This window comes from Bombina bombina, chromosome 12, assembly GCF_027579735.1.
Source record: "Bombina bombina isolate aBomBom1 chromosome 12, aBomBom1.pri, whole genome shotgun sequence".
In the NCBI taxonomy this organism is placed as follows: Eukaryota; Metazoa; Chordata; class Amphibia; order Anura; family Bombinatoridae; genus Bombina; species Bombina bombina.
This window is the reverse complement of record NC_069510.1, coordinates 6,775,379-6,801,800: the sequence shown is the minus strand read 5'-3', so window position 1 is coordinate 6,801,800 and position 26,422 is coordinate 6,775,379. Positions and strand designations below refer to the sequence as shown.

Here is a 26,422-nt window from a genome sequence, read left to right as displayed (position 1 = left end):
CACTACCATATGTGTTTGAGTGACACATATGTATGTTGTTAGCTACAGACCTGTTATACTGTGAGACAGTGCAGGAGGTCACTACCATATGTGTTTGAGTGACACACATGTATGTTGTTAGCTACAGACCTGTTATACTGTGAGACAGTGCAGGAGGTCACTACCATATGTGTTTGAGTGACACATATGTATGTTGTTAGCTACAGACCTGTTATACTGTGAGACAGTGCAGGAGGTCACTACCATATGTGTTTGAGTGACACATATGTATGTTGTTAGCTACAGACCTGTTATACTGTGAGACAGTGCAGGAGGTCACTACCATATGTGTTTGAGTGACACATATGTATGTTGTTAGCTACAGACCTGTTATACTGTGAGACAGTGCAGGAGGTCACTACCATATGTGTTTGAGTGACACATATGCATGTTGTTAGCTACAGACGTGTTTTACTGTGAGACCGTGCAGGAAGTTGGGATATACTGTAGAGTCCCAGGAGGGCTGGGGAGGGTGTAAATAAGGAGGCAGGGCAGCAGGTGGAGATTATAGAGGGGAGTGCCTGAGTAGCTGTTATGAGCCTGCAAAAAAACAGACACAGTGCTGTGTGTGAGCCCAGAAGGAATGGCTGACAACCGTGAAGCTCAGATGAAGCCTCAGAGGATTGCTGACAGCTCTAGTGACAGGACAGGTAGGGAGCAGTGTGCAGCTGGGGTCTGTTTACTTGTACGCTGGCACCATACAGCTTTAGCCTGCTTATGTCTCATGTCAGTGCTGCTTATTTATCATGTCAGTGCTGCTTATTTATCATGTCAGTGCTGCTTATATATCATGTCAGTGCTGCTTATGTCTCATGTCAGTGCTGCTTATATATCATGTCAGTGCTGCTTATATGTCATGTCAGTGCTGCTTATGTCTCATGTCAGTGCTGCTTATATATCATGTCAGTGCTGCTTATGTCTCATGTCAGTGCTGCTTATATATCATGTCAGTGCTGCTTATGTCTCATGTCAGTGCTGCTTATATATCATGTCAGTGCTGCTTATATATCATGTCAGTGCTGCTTATATGTCATGTCAGTGCTGCTTATGTCTCATGTCAGTGCTGCTTATGTCTCATGTCAGTGCTGCTTATATATCATGTCAGTGCTGCTTATATCTCATGTCAGTGCTGCTTATCTCATGTCAGTGCTGCTTATATATCATGTCAGTGCTGCTTATATCTCATGTCAGTGCTGCTTATCTCATGTCAGTGCTGCTTATATATCATGTCAGTGCTGCTTATATCTCATGTCAGTGCTGCTTATCTCATGTCAGTGCTGCTTATATATCATGTCAGTGCTGCTTATGTCTCATGTCAGTGCTGCTTATGTCTCATGTCAGTGCTGCTTATATCTCATGTCAGTGCTGCTTATGTCTCATGTCAGTGCTGCTTATTTATCATGTCAGTGCTGCTTATATATCATGTCAGTGCTGCTTATGTCTCATGTCAGTGCTTCTTATATCTCATGTCAGTGCTGCTTATGTCTCATGTCGGTGCTTCTTATCTCATGTCAGTGCTGCTTATGTCTCATGTCAGTGCTTCTTATCTCATGTCAGTGCTGCTTATATCTCATGTCAGTGCTGCTTATGTCTCATGTCAGTGCTGCTTATCTCATGTCAGTGCTGCTTATATATCATGTCAGTGCTGCTTATGTCTCATGTCAGTGCTGCTTATGTCTCATGTCAGTGCTGCTTATGTCTCATGTCAGTGCTGCTTATGTCTCATGTCAGTGCTGCTTATGTCTCATGTCAGTGCTGCTTATGTCTTATGTCAGTGCTGCTTATATCTCATGTCAGTGCTGCTTATGTCTCATGTCAGTGCTGCTTATTTATCATGTCAGTGCTGCTTATATATCATGTCAGTGCTGCTTATGTCTCATGTCAGTGCTTCTTATATCTCATGTCAGTGCTGCTTATGTCTCATGTCGGTGCTTCTTATCTCATGTCAGTGCTTCTTATCTCATGTCAGTGCTGCTTATGTCTCATGTCAGTGCTGCTTATCTCATGTCAGTGCTGCTTATGTCTCATGTCAGTGCTTCTTATCTCATGTCAGTGCTGCTTATGTCTCATGTCAGTGCTGCTTATGTCTCATGTCAGTGCTGCTTATTTATCATGTCAGTGCTGCTTATGTCTCATGTCAGTGCTGCTTATATCTCATGTCAGTGCTGCTTATGTCTCATGTCGGTGCTTCTTATCTCATGTCAGTGCTTCTTATCTCATGTCAGTGCTGCTTATATCTCATGTCAGTGCTGCTTGTCTCATGTCAGTGCTGCTTATCTCATGTCAGTGCTGCTTATCTCGTCAGTGCTGCTTATGTCTCATGTCAGTGCTTCTTATCTCATGTCAGTGCTGCTTATGTCTCATGTCGGTGCTTCTTATCTCATGTCAGTGCTGCTTATGTCTCATGTCAGTGCTTCTTATCTCATGTCAGTGCTGCTTATGTCTCATGTCAGTGCTGCTTATCTCATGTCAGTGCTGCTTATATATCATGTCAGTGCTGCTTATGTCTCATGTCAGTGCTGCTTATGTCTCATGTCAGTGCTGCTTATATATCATGTCAGTGCTGCTTATGTCTCATGTCAGTGCTGCTTATGTCTCATGTCAGTGCTGCTTATGTCTCATGTCAGTGCTGCTTATTTATCATGTCAGTGCTGCTTATATATCATGTCAGTGCTGCTTATGTCTCATGTCAGTGCTTCTTATATCTCATGTCAGTGCTGCTTATGTCTCATGTCGGTGCTTCTTATCTCATGTCAGTGCTGCTTATATCTCATGTCAGTGCTGCTTATGTCTCATGTCAGTGCTGCTTATCTCATGTCAGTGCTGCTTATCTCGTCAGTGCTGCTTATGTCTCATGTCAGTGCTTCTTATCTCATGTCAGTGCTGCTTATGTCTCATGTCAGTGCTGCTTATGTCTCATGTCAGTGCTGCTTATTTATCATGTCAGTGCTGCTTATGTCTCATGTCAGTGCTGCTTATATCTCATGTCAGTGCTGCTTATATCTCATGTCAGTGCTGCTTATCTCATGTCAGTGCTGCTTATGTCTCATGTCAGTGCTGCTTATTTATCATGTCAGTGCTGCTTATGTCTCATGTCAGTGCTGCTTATTTATCATGTCAGTGCTGCTTATATCTCATGTCAGTGCTGCTTATATCTCATGTCAGTGCTGCTTATGTCTCATGTCAGTGCTGCTTATGTCTCATGTCAGTGCTGCTTATCTCATGTCAGTGCTGCTTATGTCTCATGTCAGTGCTGCTTATGTCTCATGTCAGTGCTGCTTATATATCATGTCAGTGCTGCTTATATCTCATGTCAGTGCTGCTTATCTCATGTCAGTGCTGCTTATATCTCATGTCAGTGCTGCTTATGTCTCATGTCAGTGCTGCTTATATCTCATGTCAGTGCTGCTTATGTCTCATGTCAGTGCTGCTTATTTATCATGTCAGTGCTGCTTATGTCTCATGCTAGTGCCTGTTATGCCTACTTGGGGGTGGTGAATCCCCCTTAGCTTACAAACTCAGCGCAGTGTGAGTGCTAGTGGCACATATTCTGCTTTACACAGTGCTGTGCAGTGACAAGAGGTCATGTGAAGTTGCTCTTTAACATCCTGTTATGTTTAGCCTGGTCTTTCAGTGCCTCATTTCTTTGTGCATTACTGGTGTCTGTTCCAGTAATCAGTTTTGTAACCACTTAACTGCCAGAAACGCACTGCTGTATACAACATGTTTTAGTGGCAAGTGACAGCTGTTTCTAACTAAAAATACTCCCATAGTCAAAAGACCTCATTTCTGCAATGTGTTTCTGTTACTACTTATAGACTTGCTAGTGCTTGATATACTGTAACCAGGGGTCTTTATACAGAGAGATTGTGTCATTCAGATACTTCTATGTTCTTAATCTAATGTATGTGGAATTTTGCTAATTAAGCGGAACACAGGGGTTTATCCAGGCCAGATTTTCAGTATTTCTGAAATGGAGTGCAAGTAAAATACTCAGCTAATTAGTAACCATGGTTATTAACCTGCTCTTACCCAAGATTATCCTGAAAATCTGACCTGATAAGGAGGCTTGAGATAATCTATTTAGGATCCCACTGTACATAAGTTGTGCTATAAACCTCAGTTTTGTCATAAACATAAATATATTTTTCATTTTGCGGTCTCAATATCTTAGTAATTTACTCTTGTATTACAGTAAAATATAACATTATCTGTGCCCTACTGTTCACAGGAAGTAGGCGGTGTCTTATTTTAGACAGCACAGATTTTTATTGTGACATTCTCCTTTAATAGCTGGCCGTGTGTTTAAAAAAATGTAAATAACTAAGTTATAATAAAAGAATTTTATTCAATTACATTCCTACCTCTGGGCAAGATTAGAAGAAGAGCATTATGAGTTTTCTGCGCAGGTTATGAGTTTTCCATTGTGCAGGTATTACAAGCCTTGAATAATCGCAATAGCGCTTTTTACGCATCAATCCTTTCTGCACTCAAAGAGCTGTAGTTAACAGTTTTCTGCTACATAAATCTTTCATGAAACACTTCAAAAATACATTACACAGTACAGTTACACACATAACACCATCTAATAAATATTCATTACACAGTACAGTTACACACATAACACCATCTAATAAATATACATTACACAGTACAGTTACACACATAATAACACCATCTAATAAATATACATTACACAGTAACACTCATAATAACACTGTCTAATAAATATTCTTTACACAGTACAGTTACACACATAACACCATCTAATAAATATACATTACATAGTACAATTACACACATAATAACACAATCTAATAAATATGCATTACATAGTACAGTTACACACATAACACTGTCTAATAAATAGACATTACACAGTACAGTTGCACACATAATAACACTATCTAATAAATATACATTGCAATGTACAGTTACACACATAATAACACCATCTAATAAATATACCGGTACATTACACAATACAGTTACACTCATAATAACACTATCTAATAAATATACATTACACAGTACAGTTACACATACAACACAATCTAGTAAATATACATTACACAGTACAGTTACACTCATAATAACACTATCTAATAAATGTACATTACATAGTACAGTTATACATATAACACTATCTAATAAATATACATTACACAGTACAGTTACACACATAATAACACCATCTAATAAATATACATTACACAGTACAGTTACACACATAATAACACCATCTAATAAATATACATTACACAGTACAGTTACACACATAATAACACCATCTAATAAATATACATTACACAGTACAGTTACACACATAATAACACCATCTAATAAATATACATTACACAGTACAGTTATACATATAACACTATCTAATAAATATACATTACACAGTACAGTTACACACATAATAACACCATCTAATAAATATACATTACACTGTACAGTTACACACATAATAACACTGTCTAATAAATATTCATTACACAGTACAGTTACACTCATAATAACACTATCTAATAAATATACATTACACAGTACAGTTACACACATAATAACACTGTCTAATAAATATTCATTACACAGTACAGTTACACACATAACACCATCTAATAAATATACATTACACAGTACAGTCACACACATAATAACACTATGTAATAAATATACATTACATAGTACAGTTACACTCATAATAACACTAATAAATATACATTATACAGTACAGTTACACTCATATTAACACTGTCTAATAAATATACATTACACAGTACAGTCACACACATAACAGCATCTAATAAATATACATTACATAGTACAGTTACACTCATATTAACACTATCTAATAAATATACATTACACAGTACAGTTACACACATAATAACAATATCTAATAAATATACATTACACAGTACAGTTACACACATAATAACACTGTCTAATAAATATTCATTACACAGTACAGTTACACACATAACACCATCTAATAAATATACATTACACAGTACAGTTACACACATAATAACACCATCTAATAAATATACATTACACAGTACAGTTACACACATAATAACACTGTCTAATAAATATTCATTACACAGTACAGTTACACACATAACACCATCTAATAAATATACATTACACAGTACAGTTACACACATAATAACACTGTCTAATAAATATACATTACATAGTACAGTTACACGCATAATAACACTAATAAATATACATTATACAGTACAGTTACACTCATAATAACACCATCTAATAAATATACATTACATAGTACAGTTACACTCATATTAACACTGTCTAATAAATATACATTACACAGTACAGTCACACACATAATAACAGCATCTAATAAATATACATTACATAGTACAGTTACACTCATATTAACACTATCTAATAAATATACATTACACAGTACAGTTACACACATAACACCATCTAATAAATATACATTACACAGTACAGTTACACTCATTAACACTGTCTAATAAATTTACATTACACAGTACAGTTACACTCATATTAACACTGTCTAATAAATATACATTACACAGTACAGTTACACACATAATAACACCATCTAATAAATATACATTACACAGTACAGTTACACACATAATAACACTATCTAATAAATATACATTACACAGTACAGTTACACACATAATAACACCATCTAATAAATAAACATTACACAGTACAGTTACACACATAATAACACTAACTAATAAATATAAATTACACAGTATAGTTACACACATAATAACATCATCTAATAAATCTACATTACACAGTACAGTTACACACATAACACTGTCTAATAAATATACATTACACAGTACAGTTACACACATAATAACACTATCTAATAAATATACATTACACAGTACAGTTACACACATAATAACATTATCTAATAAATCTACATTACACAGTACAGTTACACACATAACACTGTCTAATAAATATACATTACACAGTACAGTTACACACATAATAACACTATCTAATAAATATACATTACATAGTACAGTTACATACTTAATAACACTGTCTAATAAATATACATTACACTGTACAGTTAGACACATAGTAACACTATCTAATAAATATACATTACACAGTACAGTTATACACATAACACCATCTAACAAATATACATTACACAGTAAAGTTACACTCATAATAACATTATCTAATAAATCTACATTACACAGTACAGTTACACTCATAATAACACTGTCTAATAAATATACATTACATACTACAGTTACACACATAATAACACTATCTAATAAATATACATTACATAGTACAGTTACACACATAACACTATCTAATAAATATACATTACACAGTACAGTTACACTCATAATAACACCATCTAATAAATATACTTTACACAGTACAGTTACACACATAATAACACTGTCTTATACATATACATTACACAGTACAGTTGCACACATAATAACACTATCTAATAAATATACATTACACAGTACAGTTACACACATAATAACACTATCTAATAAATATACATTACACAGTACAGTTACACACATAATAACACTGTCTTATACATATACATTACACAGTACAGTTGCACACATAATAACACTATCTAATAAATATACATTACACAGTACAGTTACACACATAACGCTGTCTAATAAATATACATTACACAGTACAGTTACACACATAATAACACCATCTAATAAATATGCATTACACAGTACAGTTACACACATAATAACACCATCTAATAAATATACATTACACAGTACAGTTACACACATAACGCTGTCTAATAAATATACATTACACAGTACAGTTACACACATAATAACACTATCTAATAAATATACATTACACAGTACAGTTACACACATAACGCTGTCTAATAAATATACATTACACAGTACAGTTACACACATAACGCTGTCTAATAAATATACATTACACAGTACAGTTACACACATTATAACACCATCTAATAAATATGCATTACACAGTACAGTTACACACATAATAACACCATCTAATAAATATACATTACACAGTACAGTTACACACATAACGCTGTCTAATAAATATACATTACACAGTACAGTTACACGCATAATAACACTATCTAATAAATATACATTACACAGTACAGTTATACACATAACACCATCTAATAAATATACATTACACAGTACAGTTACACACATAACACCATCTAATAAATATACATTACACAGTACAGTTACACACATAATAACACCATCTAATAAATATACATTACACAGTACAGTTACACTTATATTAACACTGTCTAATAAATATACATTACATAGTACAGTTACACACATAATAACACTATCTAATAAATATACATTACACAGTACAGTTACACACATATATTAACACCGTCCAATAAATATACATTACACATATTAACACTGTCTAATAAATATACATTACACAGTACAGTTACACACATAATAACACTATCTAATAAATATACATTACACAGTACAGTTACACACATAACACTCTCTAATAAATATACATTACACAGTACAGTTACACTCATAATAACACCATCTAATAAATATACATTACACAGTACAGTTACACACATAACGCTGTCTAATAAATATACATTACACAGTACAGTTACACACATAATAACACTATCTAATAAATATACATTACACAGTACAGTTACACACATAACGCTGTCTAATAAATATACATTACACAGTACAGTTACACACATAACACCATCTAATAAATATACATTACACAGTACAGTTACACACATAATAACACCATCTAATAAATATACATTACACAGTACAGTTACACACATAATAACACTATCTAATAAATATACATTACACAGTACAGTTACACACATAATAACACTATCTAATAAATATACATTACACAGTACAGTTACACACATAATAACACTGTCTAATAAATATACCTTACACAGTACAGTTACACACATAATAACACTGTCTAATAAATATACCTTACACAGTACAGTTACACACATAATAACACTGTCTAATAAATATACATTACACAGTACAGTTACACTTATAATAACACTATCTAATAAATATACATTATTACACAGTACAGTTACACTTATATTAACACTGTCTAATAAATATACATTACACAGTACAGTTACACACATAATAACACCATCTAATAAATATACATTACACAGTACAGTTACACACATAATAACACTATCTAATAAATATACATTACACAGTACAGTTACACTTATATTAACACTGTCTAATAAATATACATTACACAGTACAGTTACACACATAACACCATCTAATAAATATACATTACACAGTACAGTTACACACATAATAACACTATCTAATAAATATACATTACACAGTACAGTTACACACATAATAACACTGTCTTATACATATACATTACACAGTACAGTTGCACACATAATAACACTATCTAATAAATATACATTACACAGTACAGTTACACACATAACGCTGTCTAATAAATATACATTACACAGTACAGTTACACACATAATAACACCATCTAATAAATATGCATTACACAGTACAGTTACACACATAATAACACCATCTAATAAATATACATTACACAGTACAGTTACACACATAACGCTGTCTAATAAATATACATTACACAGTACAGTTACACACATAATAACACTATCTAATAAATATACATTACACAGTACAGTTACACACATAATAACATTATCTAATAAATATACATTACACAGTACAGTTACACACATAATAACACTATCTAATAAATATACATTACACAGTACAGTTACACACATAACGCTGTCTAATAAATATACATTACACAGTACAGTTACACACATAACACCATCTAATAAATATACATTACACAGTACAGTTACACACATAATAACACCATCTAATAAATATACATTACACAGTACAGTTACACACATAATAACACTATCTAATAAATATACATTACACAGTACAGTTACACACATAATAACACTATCTAATAAATATACATTACACAGTACAGTTACACACATAATAACACTGTCTAATAAATATACATTACACAGTACAGTTACACACATAATAACACTGTCTAATAAATATACCTTACACAGTACAGTTACACACATAATAACACTGTCTAATAAATATACATTACACAGTACAGTTACACTTATAATAACACTATCTAATAAATATACATTATTACACAGTACAGTTACACTTATATTAACACTGTCTAATAAATATACATTACACAGTACAGTTACACACATAATAACACCATCTAATAAATATACATTACACAGTACAGTTACACACATAATAACACTATCTAATAAATATACATTACACAGTACAGTTACACTTATATTAACACTGTCTAATAAATATACATTACACAGTACAGTTACACACATAACACCATCTAATAAATATACATTACACAGTACAGTTACACACATAATAACACTATCTAATAAATATACATTACACAGTACAGTTACACACATAATAACACTGTCTTATACATATACATTACACAGTACAGTTGCACACATAATAACACTATCTAATAAATATACATTACACAGTACAGTTACACACATAACGCTGTCTAATAAATATACATTACACAGTACAGTTACACACATAATAACACCATCTAATAAATATGCATTACACAGTACAGTTACACACATAATAACACCATCTAATAAATATACATTACACAGTACAGTTACACACATAACGCTGTCTAATAAATATACATTACACAGTACAGTTACACACATAATAACACTATCTAATAAATATACATTACACAGTACAGTTACACACATAACGCTGTCTAATAAATATACATTACACAGTACAGTTACACACATAACACCATCTAATAAATATACATTACACAGTACAGTTACACACATAATAACACCATCTAATAAATATACATTACACAGTACAGTTACACACATAATAACACTATCTAATAAATATACATTGCACAGTACAGTTACACACATAATAACACTATCTAATAAATATACATTACACAGTACAGTTACACATATAATAACACTATCTAATAAATATACATTACACAGTACAGTTACACACATAATAACACTATCTAATAAATATACATTACACAGTACAGTTACACACATAATAACACTGTCTAATAAATATACATTACACAGTACAGTTACACACATAATAACACTATCTAATAAATATACATTACACAGTACAGTTACACTCATAATAACACTGTCTAATAAAGATACGAGAGCTCGGGTAAAAAAAAGCAGACGCAGGGATTTTACATACACATACTTAGAGAAGCATGCATTTATATGTATAGAGTTATGTTTATGGAGATAATGCAAATATTTCACAATACAATCTTATGCTCATTAAAGGGCCAGTAAACTTACAAAATAATTTTATATAATTCTGCACATAGTGCAGATTTATATAACATTAGCTTAGCGCCAACTTTGTAAATCAAAAGTTTACAGAGATATTTGATTCCAAAATTTAATTTTCCTGAACGCCGCTCCATATGAAGAGGATGCTCCGCGCCGCCAGGATGAAGATAGAATACGCCGCCTGGATTGATGAAGACCTCGCCGCCTGGATGTCCGGACTTCAGGAACTGCAAGTGGATCTTCCAGGGTTAGTGTTAGGAGTTTTTAAACTTTTTTTTGGGTGGGTTTCTTTTTAGTTTAGGGTTTGGGCTTTTCTTAAAAGAGCTGAATGCCCTTTTCGGGGCAATGCAAAAGAGCTGAATGCCCTTTTAAGAGCAATGCCCATACAAATGCCCTTTTCAGGGCAATGAGTAGCTTAGGTTTTTGTTAGATTTATTATTTTGGAGGGTTGGTTGGGTGTGGTGGGTTTTACTGTTGGGGGGCTTTGTGTTTTGTTTTTTTTACAGGTAAAAGAGCTGATTTCTTTGGGGCAATGCCCCACAAAAGGCCCTTTTAAGGGCTATTGGTAGTTTATTGTAGGCTAGGGTTTTTTTATTTTGGGTGGGCTTTTTTATTTTTATAGGGCTATTAGGTGTAATTCTTTTTATTTTGGATCATTTTGTTTTATTTTTCGTAATTTAGTATTTTTTATTTTTTGTAATTGGATACTTTGTAATTTTTATAGTAGTGTTAGGATTTTTTTAATGTGTGTTTTAGTTTTCTTTAATTGGTAGTTAGTTTAATAGTTATATTAGTTTAATTGTTAGTTTAAACTTAGTTTTTTTTTAATTTGACCGGTACGATTTAATTTAAGATAGGGAAATTGTAATTTTAATATAAAGTTAGGGGGGGCGTTAGGTTTAGGGGTTACTAGTTTAAAATAGTTTATTGCGATGTGGGGTGCTGTCGGTTTAGGGGTTAATAGGTTTATTATAGTGGTGGTGGTGTCGGGGAGCGGCGGAATAGGGGTTAATGAATTTTCATAGTGGCGGCGATGTCGGGAGGGGCAGATTAGGGGCTGATAACATTATGTAGGTGTTGGCGATGTTGGGGGGAAGACTAGGGGTGCTTAGATGTGGGTTTTTTTGTTAGGGTGTTAGGTTTAAACGTAACTTTTTTTTTCCCCATAGCCATCAATGGGGCTGCGTTACGGAGCTTTTCATTCCGCAATCGCAAGTGTTAGAAAAAAAACTAACACGCTCTCCCTATTGATGTCTATGGGGAAAGCATGCACGAGCACGTCAAAACAGTGCTTGTATTTTGTGCGGTATGGAGCTCAACGCAACCATATCGCATGCACTATCTGGCTCTTTCAAAACTTGTAATGGCTGCGCTATAGAGGGTTAAATAACGCAACTTTTGTTGCGTTTGTTGAATACACTCTATAGCGCAAAACTTGTAATCTACCTGAATCATAGTAATATTTGCTTTGCTTACATCTGTGGATATTAGTCATGTGATGCTGTGCCATGTTTATACAATAAATCAGTTACGGGAGGACCCACATAGGGTATAAGAATGAGGCTGAATGTCCTGTATTACCAGTTTATGTATTTTCCCTATAGCTACATACTATACATACAGACTACATAACTATATGACCTTGTGAAGTGTGACTGGTACTGAGGCTTATATCCTACCTGTAATCTAAAGCCCAAGGGGCCGATTTATCAACTGTCGGGCGTATCATGTCCGCCCGACATCGATAAATGCCGACAGCATATGCTGTCGGCATTTAACATTGCACAAGCATTTCTGGGGAACTGCTTGTGCAGTGCCTACCCCTGCACATTCGTGGCCAATCAGCTGCTAGCAGGGGTTGTCAATCATCCCGATCGTATCTGATCAGGCTGATTGCAGTCCGCCCCCTCAGAGGCGGTGGAAGAGTTAAGGAGCAGCGGTCTTATGACTTATGTTTCCTGCGAGTCTGAAGGCTTCCGCAGAAACTGCTGCATTCGCAGCTTCTTAAATCGGCCCCCAAGTGTCTGAAATAAACCTACTGCCTCTTACAAATTTCCCCCTTGTAACCCCGGAGACTGTTCTGTTATTACTACCAGCTTGTGCACGAGCCCAGGTGTCTGTTACCTTCTAATCATGACATTTCCAATCAGTCTTTGTGAGTTTAAAAATCTTCTTTGCTGTAATTGTTTTCCAATAAACTCCCCCAGCCACTTCCCTTATATGGAGGAGCCAATCAGGACTGGATACTGGCGTAGAGCCGTAGACAAAGCCGATCACTGCTGTACAGTTCCTCTATTAATGTCTGCTGGGACCAATTAGAGACTGATATGTAGCAGGGTTAGGTTTGTCATGTGCACAATGAAAAACTAAATAAAGGATAGGGGTAAACACTATTTTTGCAAATGAATCTTATTATTTATTTTGCCTCTTTTCCTTTTAATTGAAATCTGAAAATTGTGGATTTTTCAGTCCTGAAACCTGTAAGAGCACATGACAGCTTCACAAGCCTAACCCTGCCACATATCTACATCTAATTTGCAGTTTATTATCTTATTATTTCTGCTGAAGCCAAACATCAGGGATTTTATTAACACAACGACAGAGGCACTTCCTGTCATCTGCAGACTCTGCTCCATATTGTCTCCTTCAAATTATGTAATGCTAGATTGAGTTTACCATTAACAAACAATTGCAGCAAACAAGGTTTTAATCTAATAATATTCAGGCTCTGCTGATATCTTAATTTATTGTAACTACAAAGTGTTAGCTGTCTAAGTTGTTTTAGTGTCGGATTTTCAGACAATAAGTTCTTATCACAAGTAGCTGTAGAATCTTTTGCTTTCTGATGAGAACAATCTCCGTTATAACTGCGCTGCTCTATAATTATCTTGTTTATTGCAGCTGTGTTGTTCCTGTTGGTGCAGCTGAAGAGGATTGTAATGAGATGCTCTGTGGTGTATAGTGAGAGGTGATAGTAAAGACTAGCTCAGGTAACAATGTAATACACTAAGTACAAGGGGCTGTGTGCTGTGGTGTATGGTGAGAGATGATAGAGAAGACTAGCTCAGGTAACAATGTAATACACTAAGTACAAGGGGCTGTGTGCTGTGGTGTATGGTGAGAGATGATAGAGAAGACTAGCTCAGGTAACAATGTAATACACTAAGTACAAGGGGCTGTGTGCTGTGGTGTATGGTGAGAGATGATAGAGAAGACTAGCTCAGGTAACAATGTAATACACTAAGTACAAGGAGCTGTGTGCTGTGGTGTATAGTGAGAGATGATAGAGAAGACTAGCTCAGGTAACAATGTAATACACTAAGTACAAGGGGCTGTGTGCTGTGGTGTATGGTGAGAGGTGATAGAGAAGACTAGCTCAGGTAACAATGTAATACACTAAGTACAAGGAGCTGTGTGCTGTGGTGTATGGTGAGAGATGATAGAGAAGACTAGCTCAGGTAACAATGTAATACACTAAGTACAAGGAGCTGTGTGCTGTGGTGTATAGTGAGAGGTGATAGAGAAGACTAGCTCAGGTAACAATGTAATACACTAAGTACAAGGGGCTGTGTGCTGTGGTGTATGGTGAGAGATGATAGTAAAGACTAGCTCATGTAACAATGTAATACACTAAGTACAAGGAGCTGTGTGCTGTGGTGTATGGTGAGAGATGATAGAGAAGACTAGCTCAGGTAACAATGTAATACACTAAGTACAAGGGGCTGTGTGCTGTGGTGTATGGTGAGAGGTGATAGAGAAGACTAGCTCAGGTAACAATGTAATACACTAAGTACAAGGGGCTGTGTGCTGTGGTGTATGGTGAGAGATGATAGAGAAGACTAGCTCAGGTAACAATGTAATACACTAAGTACAAGGAGCTGTGTGCTGTGGTGTATAGTGAGAGGTGATAGAGAAGACTAGCTCATGTAACAATGTAATACACTAAGTACAAGGGGCTGTGTGCTGTGGTGTATAGTGAGAGATGATAGAGAAGACTAGCTCAGGTAACAATGTAATACACTAAGTACAAGGAGCTGTGTGCTGTGGTGTATAGTGAGAGGTGATAGAGAAGACTAGCTCAGGTAACAATGTAATACACTAAGTACAAGGGGCTGTGTGCTGTGGTGTATAGTGAGAGATGATAGAGAAGACTAGCTCAGGTAACAATGTAATACACTAAGTACAAGGGAGCTGTGTGCTGTGGTGTATGGTGAGAGATGATAGAGAAGACTAGCTCAGGTAACAATGTAATACACTAAGTACAAGGAGCTGTGTGCTGTGGTGTATGGTGAGAGATGATAGAGAAGACTAGCTCAGGTAACAATGTAATACACTAAGTACAATGAGCTGTGTGCTGTGGTGTATAGTGAGAGATGATAGAGAAGACTAGCTCATGTAACAATGTAATACACTAAGTACAAGGGGCTGTGTGCTGTGGTGTATGGTGAGAGATGATAGAGAAGACTAGCTCAGGTAACAATGTAATACACTAAGTACAAGGGGCTGTGTGCTGTGGTGTATAGTGAGAGATGATAGAGAAGACTAGCTCAGGTAACAATGTAATACACTAAGTACAAGGAGCTGTGTGCTGTGGTGTATAGTGAGAGGTGATAGAGAAGACTAGCTCAGGTAACAATGTAATACACTAAGTACAAGGAGCTGTGTGCTGTGGTGTATGGTGAGAGGATGATAGAGAAGACTAGCTCAGGTAACAATGTAATACACTAAGTACAAGGAGCTGTGTGCTGTGGTGTATGGTGAGAGATGATAGAGAAGACTAGCTCAGGTAACAATGTAATACACTAAGTGCAAGGGGCTGTGTGCTGTGGTGTATGGTGAGAGGGTGATAGTAAAGACTACCTCAGGTAACAATGTAATACACTAAGTACAAGGGAGCTGTGTGCTGTGGTGTATAGTGAGAGATGATAGAGAAGACTAGCTCATGTAACAATGTATTACACTAAGTACAAGGAGCTGTGTGCTGTGGTGTATGGTGAGAGGTGATAGAGAAGACTAGCTCAGGTAACAATGTAATACACTAAGTACAAGGGGCTGTGTGCTGTGGTGTATGGTGAGAGATGATAGAGAAGACTAGCTCAGGTAACAATGTAATACACTAAGTACAAGGGGCTGTGTGCTGTGGTGTATGGTGAGAGATGATAGAGAAGACTAGCTCAGGTAACAATGTAATACACTAAGTACAAGGAGCTGTGTGCTGTGGTGTATGGTGAGGGATGATAGAGAAGACTAGCTCAGGTAACAATGTAATACACTAAGTACAAGGAGCTGTGTGCTGTGGTGTATGGTGAGAGATGATGATAGAGAAGACTAGCTCAGGTAACAATGTAATACACTAAGTACAAGGAGCTGTGTGCTGTGGTGTATGGTGAGAGATGATAGTGTATTACATTGTTACCTGAGCTAGTCTTCTCTATCATCTCTCACCATACACCACAGCACACAGCTCCTTGTACTTAGTGTATTACATTGTTACCTGAGCTAGTCTTCTCTAAGTACAAGGGGCTGTGTGCTGTGGTGTATGGTGAGAGATGATAGAGAAGACTAGCTCAGGTAACAATGTAATACACTAAGTACAAGGGGCTGTGTGCTGTGGTGTATGGTGAGAGGTGATAGAGAAGACTACCTAAAGGAACAATGTAATACACTAAGTACAAGGAGCTGTGTGCTGTGGTGTATAGTGAGAGGTGATAGAGAAGACTAGCTCAGGTAACAATGTAATACACTAAGTACAAGGAGCTGTGTGCTGTGGTGTATGGTGAGAGATGATAGAGAAGACTAGCTCAGGTAACAATGTAATACACTAAGTACAAGGGGCTGTGTGCTGTGGTGTATGGTGAGAGATGATAGAGAAGACTAGCTCAGGTAACAATGTAATACACTAAGTACAAGGAGCTATGTGCTGTGGTGTATGGGTGAGAGATGATAGAGAAGACTAGCTCAGGTAACAATGTAATACACTAAGTACAAGGAGCTGTGTGCTGTGGTGTATGGTGAGAGATGATAGAGAAGACTAGCTCAGGTAACAATGTAATACACTAAGTACAAGGAGCTGTGTGCTGTGGTGTATAGTGAGAGATGATAGAGAAGACTAGCTCAGGTAACAATGTAATACACTAAGTACAAGGGGCTGTGTGCTGTGGTGTATGGTGAGAGATGATAGAGAAGACTAGCTCAGGTAACAATGTAATACACTAAGTACAAGGAGCTGTGTGCTGTGGTGTATGGTGAGAGATGATAGAGAAGACTAGCTCAGGTAACAATGTAATACACTAAGTACAAGGAGCTGTGTGCTGTGGTGTATAGTGAGAGATGATAGAGAAGACTAGCTCAGGTAACAATGTAATACACTAAGTACAAGGGAGCTGTGTGCTGTGGTGTATGGTGAGAGATGATAGAGAAGACTAGCTCAGGTAACAATGTAATACACTAAGTACAAGGGGCTGTGTGCTGTGGTGTATGGTGAGAGATGATAGAGAAGACTAGCTCAGGTAACAATGTAATACACTAAGTACAAGGGGCTGTGTGCTGTGGTGTATGGTGAGAGGTGATAGTAAAGACTACCTCAAGGAACAATGTAATACACTAAGTACAAGGGGCTGTGTGCTGTGGTGTATGGTGAGAGGTGATAGAGAAGACTAGCTCAGGTAACAATGTAATACACTAAGTACAAGGGGGCTGTGTGCTGTGGTGTATGGTGAGAGATGATAGAGAAGACTAGCTCAGGTAACAATGTAATACACTAAGTACAAGGAGCTATGTGCTGTGGTGTATGGTGAGAGATGATAGAGAAGACTAGCTCAGGTAACAATGTAATACACTAAGTACAAGGGGCTGTGTGCTGTGGTGTATGGTGAGAGATGATAGAGAAGACTAGCTCAGGTAACAATGTAATACACTAAGTACAAGGGGCTGTGTGCTGTGGTGTATAGTGAGAGATGATAGAGAAGACTAGCTCAGGTAACAATGTAATACACTAAGTACAAGGAGCTGTGTGCTGTGGTGTATAGTGAGAGGTGATAGAGAAGACTAGCTCAGGTAACAATGTAATACACTAAGTACAAGGAGCTGTGTGCTGTGGTGTATGGTGAGAGATGATAGAGAAGACTAGCTCAGGTAACAATGTAATACACTAAGTACAAGGAGCTGTGTGCTGTGGTGTATGGTGAGAGATGATAGAGAAGACTAGCTCAGGTAACAATGTAATACACTAAGTACAAGGAGCTGTGTGCTGTGGTGTATGGTGAGAGATGATAGAGAAGACTAGCTCAGGTAACAATGTAATACACTAAGTACAAGGAGCTGTGTGCTGTGGTGTATAGTGAGAGATGATAGAGAAGACTAGCTCAGGTAACAATGTAATACACTAAGTACAAGGAGCTGTGTGCTGTGGTGTATAGTGAGAGATGATAGAGAAGACTAGCTCAGGTAACAATGTAATACACTAAGTACAATGAGCTGTGTGCTGTGGTGTATGGTGAGAGATGATAGAGAAGACTAGCTCAGGTAACAATGTAATACACTAAGTACAAGGGGCTGTGTGCTGTAGTGTATGGTGAGAGATGATAGAGAAGACTAGCTCATGTAACAATGTAATACACTAAGTACAAGGAGCTGTGTGCTGTGGTGTATGGTGAGAGATGATAGAGAAGACTAGCTCATGTAACAATGTAATACACTAAGTACAAGGAGCTGTGTGCTGTGGTGTATGGTGAGAGATGATAGAGAAGACTAGCTCAGGTAACAATGTAATACACTAAGTACAAGGAGCTGTGTGCTGTGGTGTATGGTGAGAGGTGATAGTAAAGACTACCTCAGGTAACAATGTAATACACTAAGTACAAGGGGCTGTGTGCTGTGGTGTATGGTGAGAGGTGATAGTAAAGACTAGCTCAGGTAACAATGTAATACACTAAGTACAAGGGGCTGTGTGCTGTGGTGTATAGTGAGAGATGATAGAGAAGACTAGCTCAGGTAACACTGTAATACACTAAGTACAAGGAGCTGTGTGCTGTGGTGTATGGTGAGAGATGATAGAGAAGACTAGCTCAGGTAACAATGTAATACACTAAGTACAAGGGGCTGTGTGGTGTGGTGTATGGTGAGAGGGTGATAGAGAAGACTAGCTCAGGTAACAATGTAATACACTAAGTACAAGGAGCTGTGTGCTGTGGTGTATGGTGAGAGGTGATAGTAAAGACTAGCTCAGGTAACAATGTAATACACTAAGTACAAGGAGCTGTGTGGTGTATGGTGAGAGATGATAGAGAAGACTAGCTCAGGTAACACTGTAATACACTAAGTACAAGGAGCTGTGTGCTGTGGTGTATGGTGAGAGATGATAGAGAAGACTAGCTCATGTAACAATGTAATACACTAAGTACAAGGAGCTGTGTGCTGTGGTGTATGGTGAGAGATGATGATAGAGAAGACTAGCTCAGGTAACAATGTAATACACTAAGTATAAGGGGCTGTGTGCTGTGGTGTATGGTGAGAGGTGATAGAGAAGACTAGCTCAGGTAACAATGTAATACACTAAGTACAAGGGGCTGTGTGCTGTGGTGTATGGTGAGAGATGATAGAGAAGACTAGCTCAGGTAACAATGTAATACACTAAGTACAAGGGGCTGTGTGCTGTAGTGTATGGTGAGAGATGATAGAGAAGACTAGCTCATGTAACAATGTAATACACTAAGTACAAGGAGCTGTGTGCTGTGGTGTATGGTGAGAGATGATAGAGAAGACTAGCTCATGTAACAATGTAATACACTAAGTACAAGGAGCTGTGTGCTGTGGTGTATGGTGAGAGATGATAGAGAAGACTAGCTCAGGTAACAATGTAATACACTAAGTACAAGGAGCTGTGTGCTGTGGTGTATGGTGAGAGGTGATAGTAAAGACTACCTCAAGGAACAATGTAATACACTAAGTATAAGGGGCTGTGTGCTGTGGTGTATGGTGAGAGATGATAGAGAAGACTAGCTCATGTAACAATGTAATACACTAAGTACAAGGGGCTGTGTGCTGTGGTGTATGGTGAGAGGTGATAGAGAAGACTAGCTCAGGTAACAATGTAATACACTAAGTACAAGGAGCTGTGTGCTGTGGTGTATGGTGAGAGATGATAGTAAAGACTACCTCAAGGAACAATGTAATACACTAAGTACAAGGGGCTGTGTGCTGTGGTGTATGGTGAGAGGTGATAGTAAAGACTACCTCAAGGAACAATGTAATACACTAAGTATAAGGGGCTGTGTGCTGTGGTGTATAGTGAGAGGTGATAGAGAAGACTAGCTCAGGTAACAATGTAATACACTAAGTACAAGGAGCTATGTGCTGTGGTGTATGGTGAGAGATGATAGAGAAGACTAGCTCATGTAACAATGTAATACACTAAGTACAAGGGGCTGTGTGCTGTGGTGTATGGTGAGAGATGATAGAGAAAACTAGCTCAGGTAACAATGTAATACACTAAGTACAAGGAGCTGTGTGCTGTGGTGTATAGTGAGAGATGATAGAGAAGACTAGCTCAGGTAACAATGTAATACACTAAGTACAAGGGGCTGTGTGCTGTGGTGTATAGTGAGAGGTGATAGAGAAGACTAGCTCAGGTAACAATGTAATACACTAAGTACAAGGAGCTATGTGCTGTGGTGTATGGTGAGAGATGATAGAGAAGACTAGCTCATGTAACAATGTAATACACTAAGTACAAGGAGCTGTGTGCTGTGGTGTATGGTGAGAGATGATAGAGAAGACTAGCTCAGGTAACAATGTAATACACTAAGTACAAGGGGCTGTGTGCTGTGGTGTATAGTGAGAGGTGATAGAGAAGACTAGCTCATGTAACAATGTAATACACTAAGTACAAGGAGCTGTGTGCTGTGGTGTATGGTGAGAGATGATGATAGAGAAGACTAGCTCAGGTAACAATGTAATACACTAAGTATAAGGGGCTGTGTGCTGTGGTGTATGGTGAGAGGTGATAGAGAAGACTAGCTCAGGTAACAATGTAATACACTAAGTACAAGGGGCTGTGTGCTGTGGTGTATGGTGAGAGGTGATAGAGAAGACTAGCTCAGGTAACAATGTAATACACTAAGTACAAGGAGCTGTGTGCTGTGGTGTATGGTGAGAGATGATAGTAAAGACTACCTCAAGGAACAATGTAATACACTAAGTATAAGGGGCTGTGTGCTGTGGTGTATGGTGAGAGGTGATAGAGAAGACTAGCTCAGGTAACAATGTAATACACTAAGTACAAGGAGCTATGTGCTGTGGTGTATGGTGAGAGATGATAGAGAAGACTAGCTCAGGTAACAATGTAATACACTAAGTACAAGGGGCTGTGTGCTGTGGTGTATGGTGAGAGATGATAGAGAAGACTAGCTCAGGTAACAATGTAATACACTAAGTACAAGGAGCTATGTGCTGTGGTGTATAGTGAGAGATGATAGAGAAGACTAGCTCAGGTAACAATGTAATACACTAAGTACAAGGGGCTGTGTGCTGTGGTGTATGGTGAGAGATGATAGAGAAGACTAGCTCAGGTAACAATGTAATACACTAAGTACAAGGGGCTGTGTGCTGTGGTGTATAGTGAGAGGTGATAGAGAAGACTAGCTCAGGTAACAATGTAATACACTAAGTACAAAGGGGCTGTGTGCTGTGGTGTATGGTGAGAGATGATAGAGAAGACTAGCTCAGGTAACAATGTAATACACTAAGTACAAGGGGCTGTGTGCTGTGGTGTATGGTGAGAGATGATAGAGAAGACCTAGCTCAGGTAACAATGTAATACACTAAGTACAAGGAGCTGTGTGCTGTGGTGTATAGTGAGAGATGATAGAGAAGACTAGCTCAGGTAACAATGTAATACACTAAGTACAAGGGGCTGTGTGCTGTGGTGTATAGTGAGAGGTGATAGAGAAGACTAGCTCAGGTAACAATGTAATACACTAAGTACAAGGAGCTATGTGCTGTGGTGTATGGTGAGAGATGATAGAGAAGACTAGCTCATGTAACAATGTAATACACTAAGTACAAGGAGCTGTGTGCTGTGGTGTATGGTGAGAGATGATAGAGAAGACTAGCTCAGGTAACAATGTAATACACTAAGTACAAGGGGCTGTGTGCTGTGGTGTATAGTGAGAGGTGATAGAGAAGACTAGCTCAGGTAACAATGTAATACACTAAGTACAAGGGGCTGTGTGCTGTGGTGTATGGTGAGAGATGATAGAGAAGACTAGCTCAGGTAACAATGTAATACACTAAGTACAAGGGGCTGTGTGCTGTGGTGTATGGTGAGAGGTGATAGTAAAGACTACCTCAAGGAACAATGTAATACACTAAGTATAAGGGGGCTGTGTGCTGTGGTGTATGGTGAGAGATGATAGAGAAGACTAGCTCAGGTTAACAATGTAATACACTAAGTACAAGGAGCTGTGTGCTGTGGTGTATAGTGAGAGGTGATAGAGAAGACTAGCTCAGGTAACAATGTAATACACTAAGTACAAGGAGCTGTGTGCTGTGGTGTATGGTGAGAGATGATAGTAAAGACTAGCTCAGGTAACAATGTCATACACTAAGTACAATGAGCTGTGTGCTGTGGTGTATGGTGAGAGATGATAGAGAAGATTAGCTCAGGTAACAATGTAATACACTAAGTACAAGGAGCTGTGTGCTGTGGTGTATGGTGAGAGATGATAGAGAAGACTAGCTCAGGTAACAATGTAATACACTAAGTACAAGGAGCTGTGTGCTGTGGTGTATGGTGAGAGATGATAGAGAAGACTAGCTCAGGTAACAATGTAATACACTAAGTACAAGGAGCTGTGTGCTGTGGTGTATGGTGAGAGATGATAGAGAAGACTAGCTCAGGTAACAATGTAATACACTAAGTACAAGGAGCTGTGTGCTGTGGTGTATGGTGAGAGATGATAGAGAAGACTAGCTCATGTAACAATGTAATACACTAAGTACAAGGAGCTGTGTGCTGTGGGTGTATAGTGAGAGATGATAGAGAAGACTAGCTCAGGTAACAATGTAATACACTAAGTACAAGGGGCTGTGTGCTGTGGTGTATGGTGAGAGATGATAGAGAAGACTAGCTCAGGTAACAATGTAATACACTAAGTACAAGGAGCTGTGTGCTGTGGTGTATGGTGAGAGGTGATAGAGAAGACTAGCTCAGGTAACAATGTAATACACTAAGTACAAGGGGCTGTGTGCTGTGGTGTATGGTGAGAGGTGATAGTAAAGACTACCTCAAGGAACAATGTAATACACTAAGTATAAGGGGCTGTGTGCTGTGGTGTATGGTGAGAGATGATAGAGAAGACTAGCTCAGGTAATAATGTAATACACTAAGTACAAGGGGCTGTGTGCTGTGGTGTATGGTGAGAGGTGATACAGAAAACTAGCTCAGGTAATAATGTAATACACTAAGTACAAGGGGCTGTGTGCTGTGGTGTATGGTGAGAGATGATAGAGAAGACTAGCTCAGGTAACAATGTAATACACTAAGTACAAGGGGCTGTGTGCTGTGGTGTATGGTGAGAGATGATAGAGAAGACTAGCTCAGGTAACAATGTAATACACTAAGTACAAGGAGCTGTGTGCTGTGGTGTATAGTGAGAGGTGATAGAGAAGACTAGCTCAGGTAACAATGTAATACACTAAGTACAAGGAGCTGTGTGCTGTGGTGTATAGTGAGAGGTGATAGAGAAGACTAGCTCAGGTAACAATGTAATACACTAAGTACAAGGAGCTGTGTGCTGTGGTGTATGGTGAGAGATGATAGAGAAGACTAGCTCAGGTAACAATGTAATACACTAAGTACAAGGAGCTGTGTGCTGTGGTGTATGGTGAGAGATGATAGAGAAGACTAGCTCAGGTAACAATGTAATACACTAAGTACAAGGGGGCTGTGTGCTGTGGTGTATGGTGAGAGATGATAGAGAAGACTAGCTCATGTAACAATGTAATACACTAAGTACAAGGGGCTGTGTGCTGTGGTGTATGGTGAGAGATGATAGAGAAGACTAGCTCAGGTAACAATGTAATACACTAAGTACAAGGAGCTGTGTGCTGTGGTGTATGGTGAGAGATGATAGAGAAGACTAGCTCAGGTAACAATGTAATACACTAAGTACAAGGAGCTGTGTGCTGTGGTGTATGGTGAGAGGTGATAGAGAAGACTAGCTCAGGTAACAATGTAATACACTAAGTACAAGGGGCTGTGTGCTGTGGTGTATGGTGAGAGATGATAGAGAAGACTAGCTCAGGTAACAATGTAATACACTAAGTACAAGGGGGCTGTGTGCTGTGGTGTATGGTGAGAGGTGATAGTAAAGACTAGCTCAGGTAACAATGTAATACACTAAGTACAAGGAGCTGTGTGCTGTGGTGTATGGTGAGAGGTGATAGTAAAGACTACCTCAGGTAATAATGTAATACACTAAGTATAAGGGGCTGTGTGCTGTGGTGTATGGTGAGAGATGATAGAGAAGACTAGCTCAGGTAACAATGTAATACACTAAGTACAAGGAGCTGTGTGCTGTGGTGTATGGTGAGAGATGATAGAGAAGACTAGCTCAGGTAACAATGTAATACACTAAGTACAAGGAGCTGTGTGCTGTGGTGTATAGTGAGAGATGATAGAGAAGACTAGCTCAGGTAACACTGTAATACACTAAGTACAAGGGGCTGTGTGCTGTGGTGTATAGTGAGAGATGATAGAGAAGACTAGCTCAGGTAACAATGTAATACACTAAGTACAAGGAGCTGTGTGCTGTGGTGTATGGTGAGAGATGATAGAGAAGACTAGCTCAGGTAACAATGTAATACACTAAGTACAAGGAGCTGTGTGCTGTGGTGTATAGTGAGAGATGATAGAGAAGACTAGCTCAGGTAACAATGTAATACACTAAGTACAAGGGGCTGTGTGCTGTGGTGTATGGTGAGAGGTGATAGTAAAGACTAGCTCAGGTAACAATGTAATACACTAAGTACAAGGAGCTGTGTGCTGTGGTGTATGGTGAGAGATGATAGAGAAGACTAGCTCAGGTAACAATGTAATACACTAAGTACAAGGGGCTGTGTGCTGTGGTGTATGGTGAGAGATGATAGAGAAGACTACCTCAGGTAACAATGTAATACACTAAGTACAAGGAGCTGTGTGCTGTGGTGTATGGTGAGAGGGTGATAGTAAAGACTACCTCAAGGAACAATGTAATACACTAAGTACAAGGGGCTGTGTGCTGTGGTGTATGGTGAGAGGGTGATAGTAAAGACTACCTCAAGGAACAATGTAATACACTAAGTACAAGGGGCTGTGTGCTGTGGTGTATGGTGAGAGGTGATAGTAAAGACTAGCTCAGGTAACTATGTAATACACTAAGTACAAGGAGCTGTGTGCTGTGGTGTATGGTGAGAGATGATAGAGAAGACTAGCTCAGGTAACAATGTAATACACTAAGTACAAGGGGCTGTGTGCTGTGGTGTATGGTGAGAGGTGATAGTAAAGACTACCTCAAGGAACAATGTAATACACTAAGTACAAGGAGCTGTGTGGTGTATGGTGAGAGGGTGATAGTAAAGACTACCTCAGGTAACAATGTAATACACTAAGTACAAGGGGCTGTGTGCTGTGGTGTATGGTGAGAGATGATAGAGAAGACTAGCTCAGGTAACAATGTAATACACTAGAGTACAAGGAGCTGTGTGCTGTGGTGTATGGTGAGAGATGATAGAGAAGACTAGCTCAGGTAACAATGTAATACACTAAGTACAAGGAGCTGTGTGCTGTGGTGTATGGTGAGAGGTGATAGAGAA

At 38.0% G+C, this 26,422-nt stretch overlaps 1 protein-coding gene across 1 annotated transcript in view; it reads left to right on the top strand.

Annotated features, from left to right (window-relative positions):
- Positions 1-539: 539 nt before the first annotated feature.
- STOM (stomatin) overlaps positions 540-26,422 on the top strand; it is a 76,691-nt gene continuing 50,808 nt past the window's right edge. Inside the window, exon 1 of the mRNA XM_053695825.1 lies at positions 540-689. Coding sequence (XP_053551800.1) covers positions 623-689 — 67 coding nt within the window. The 5' untranslated portion in view covers positions 540-622. The remainder of the gene's footprint in view (positions 690-26,422) is intronic.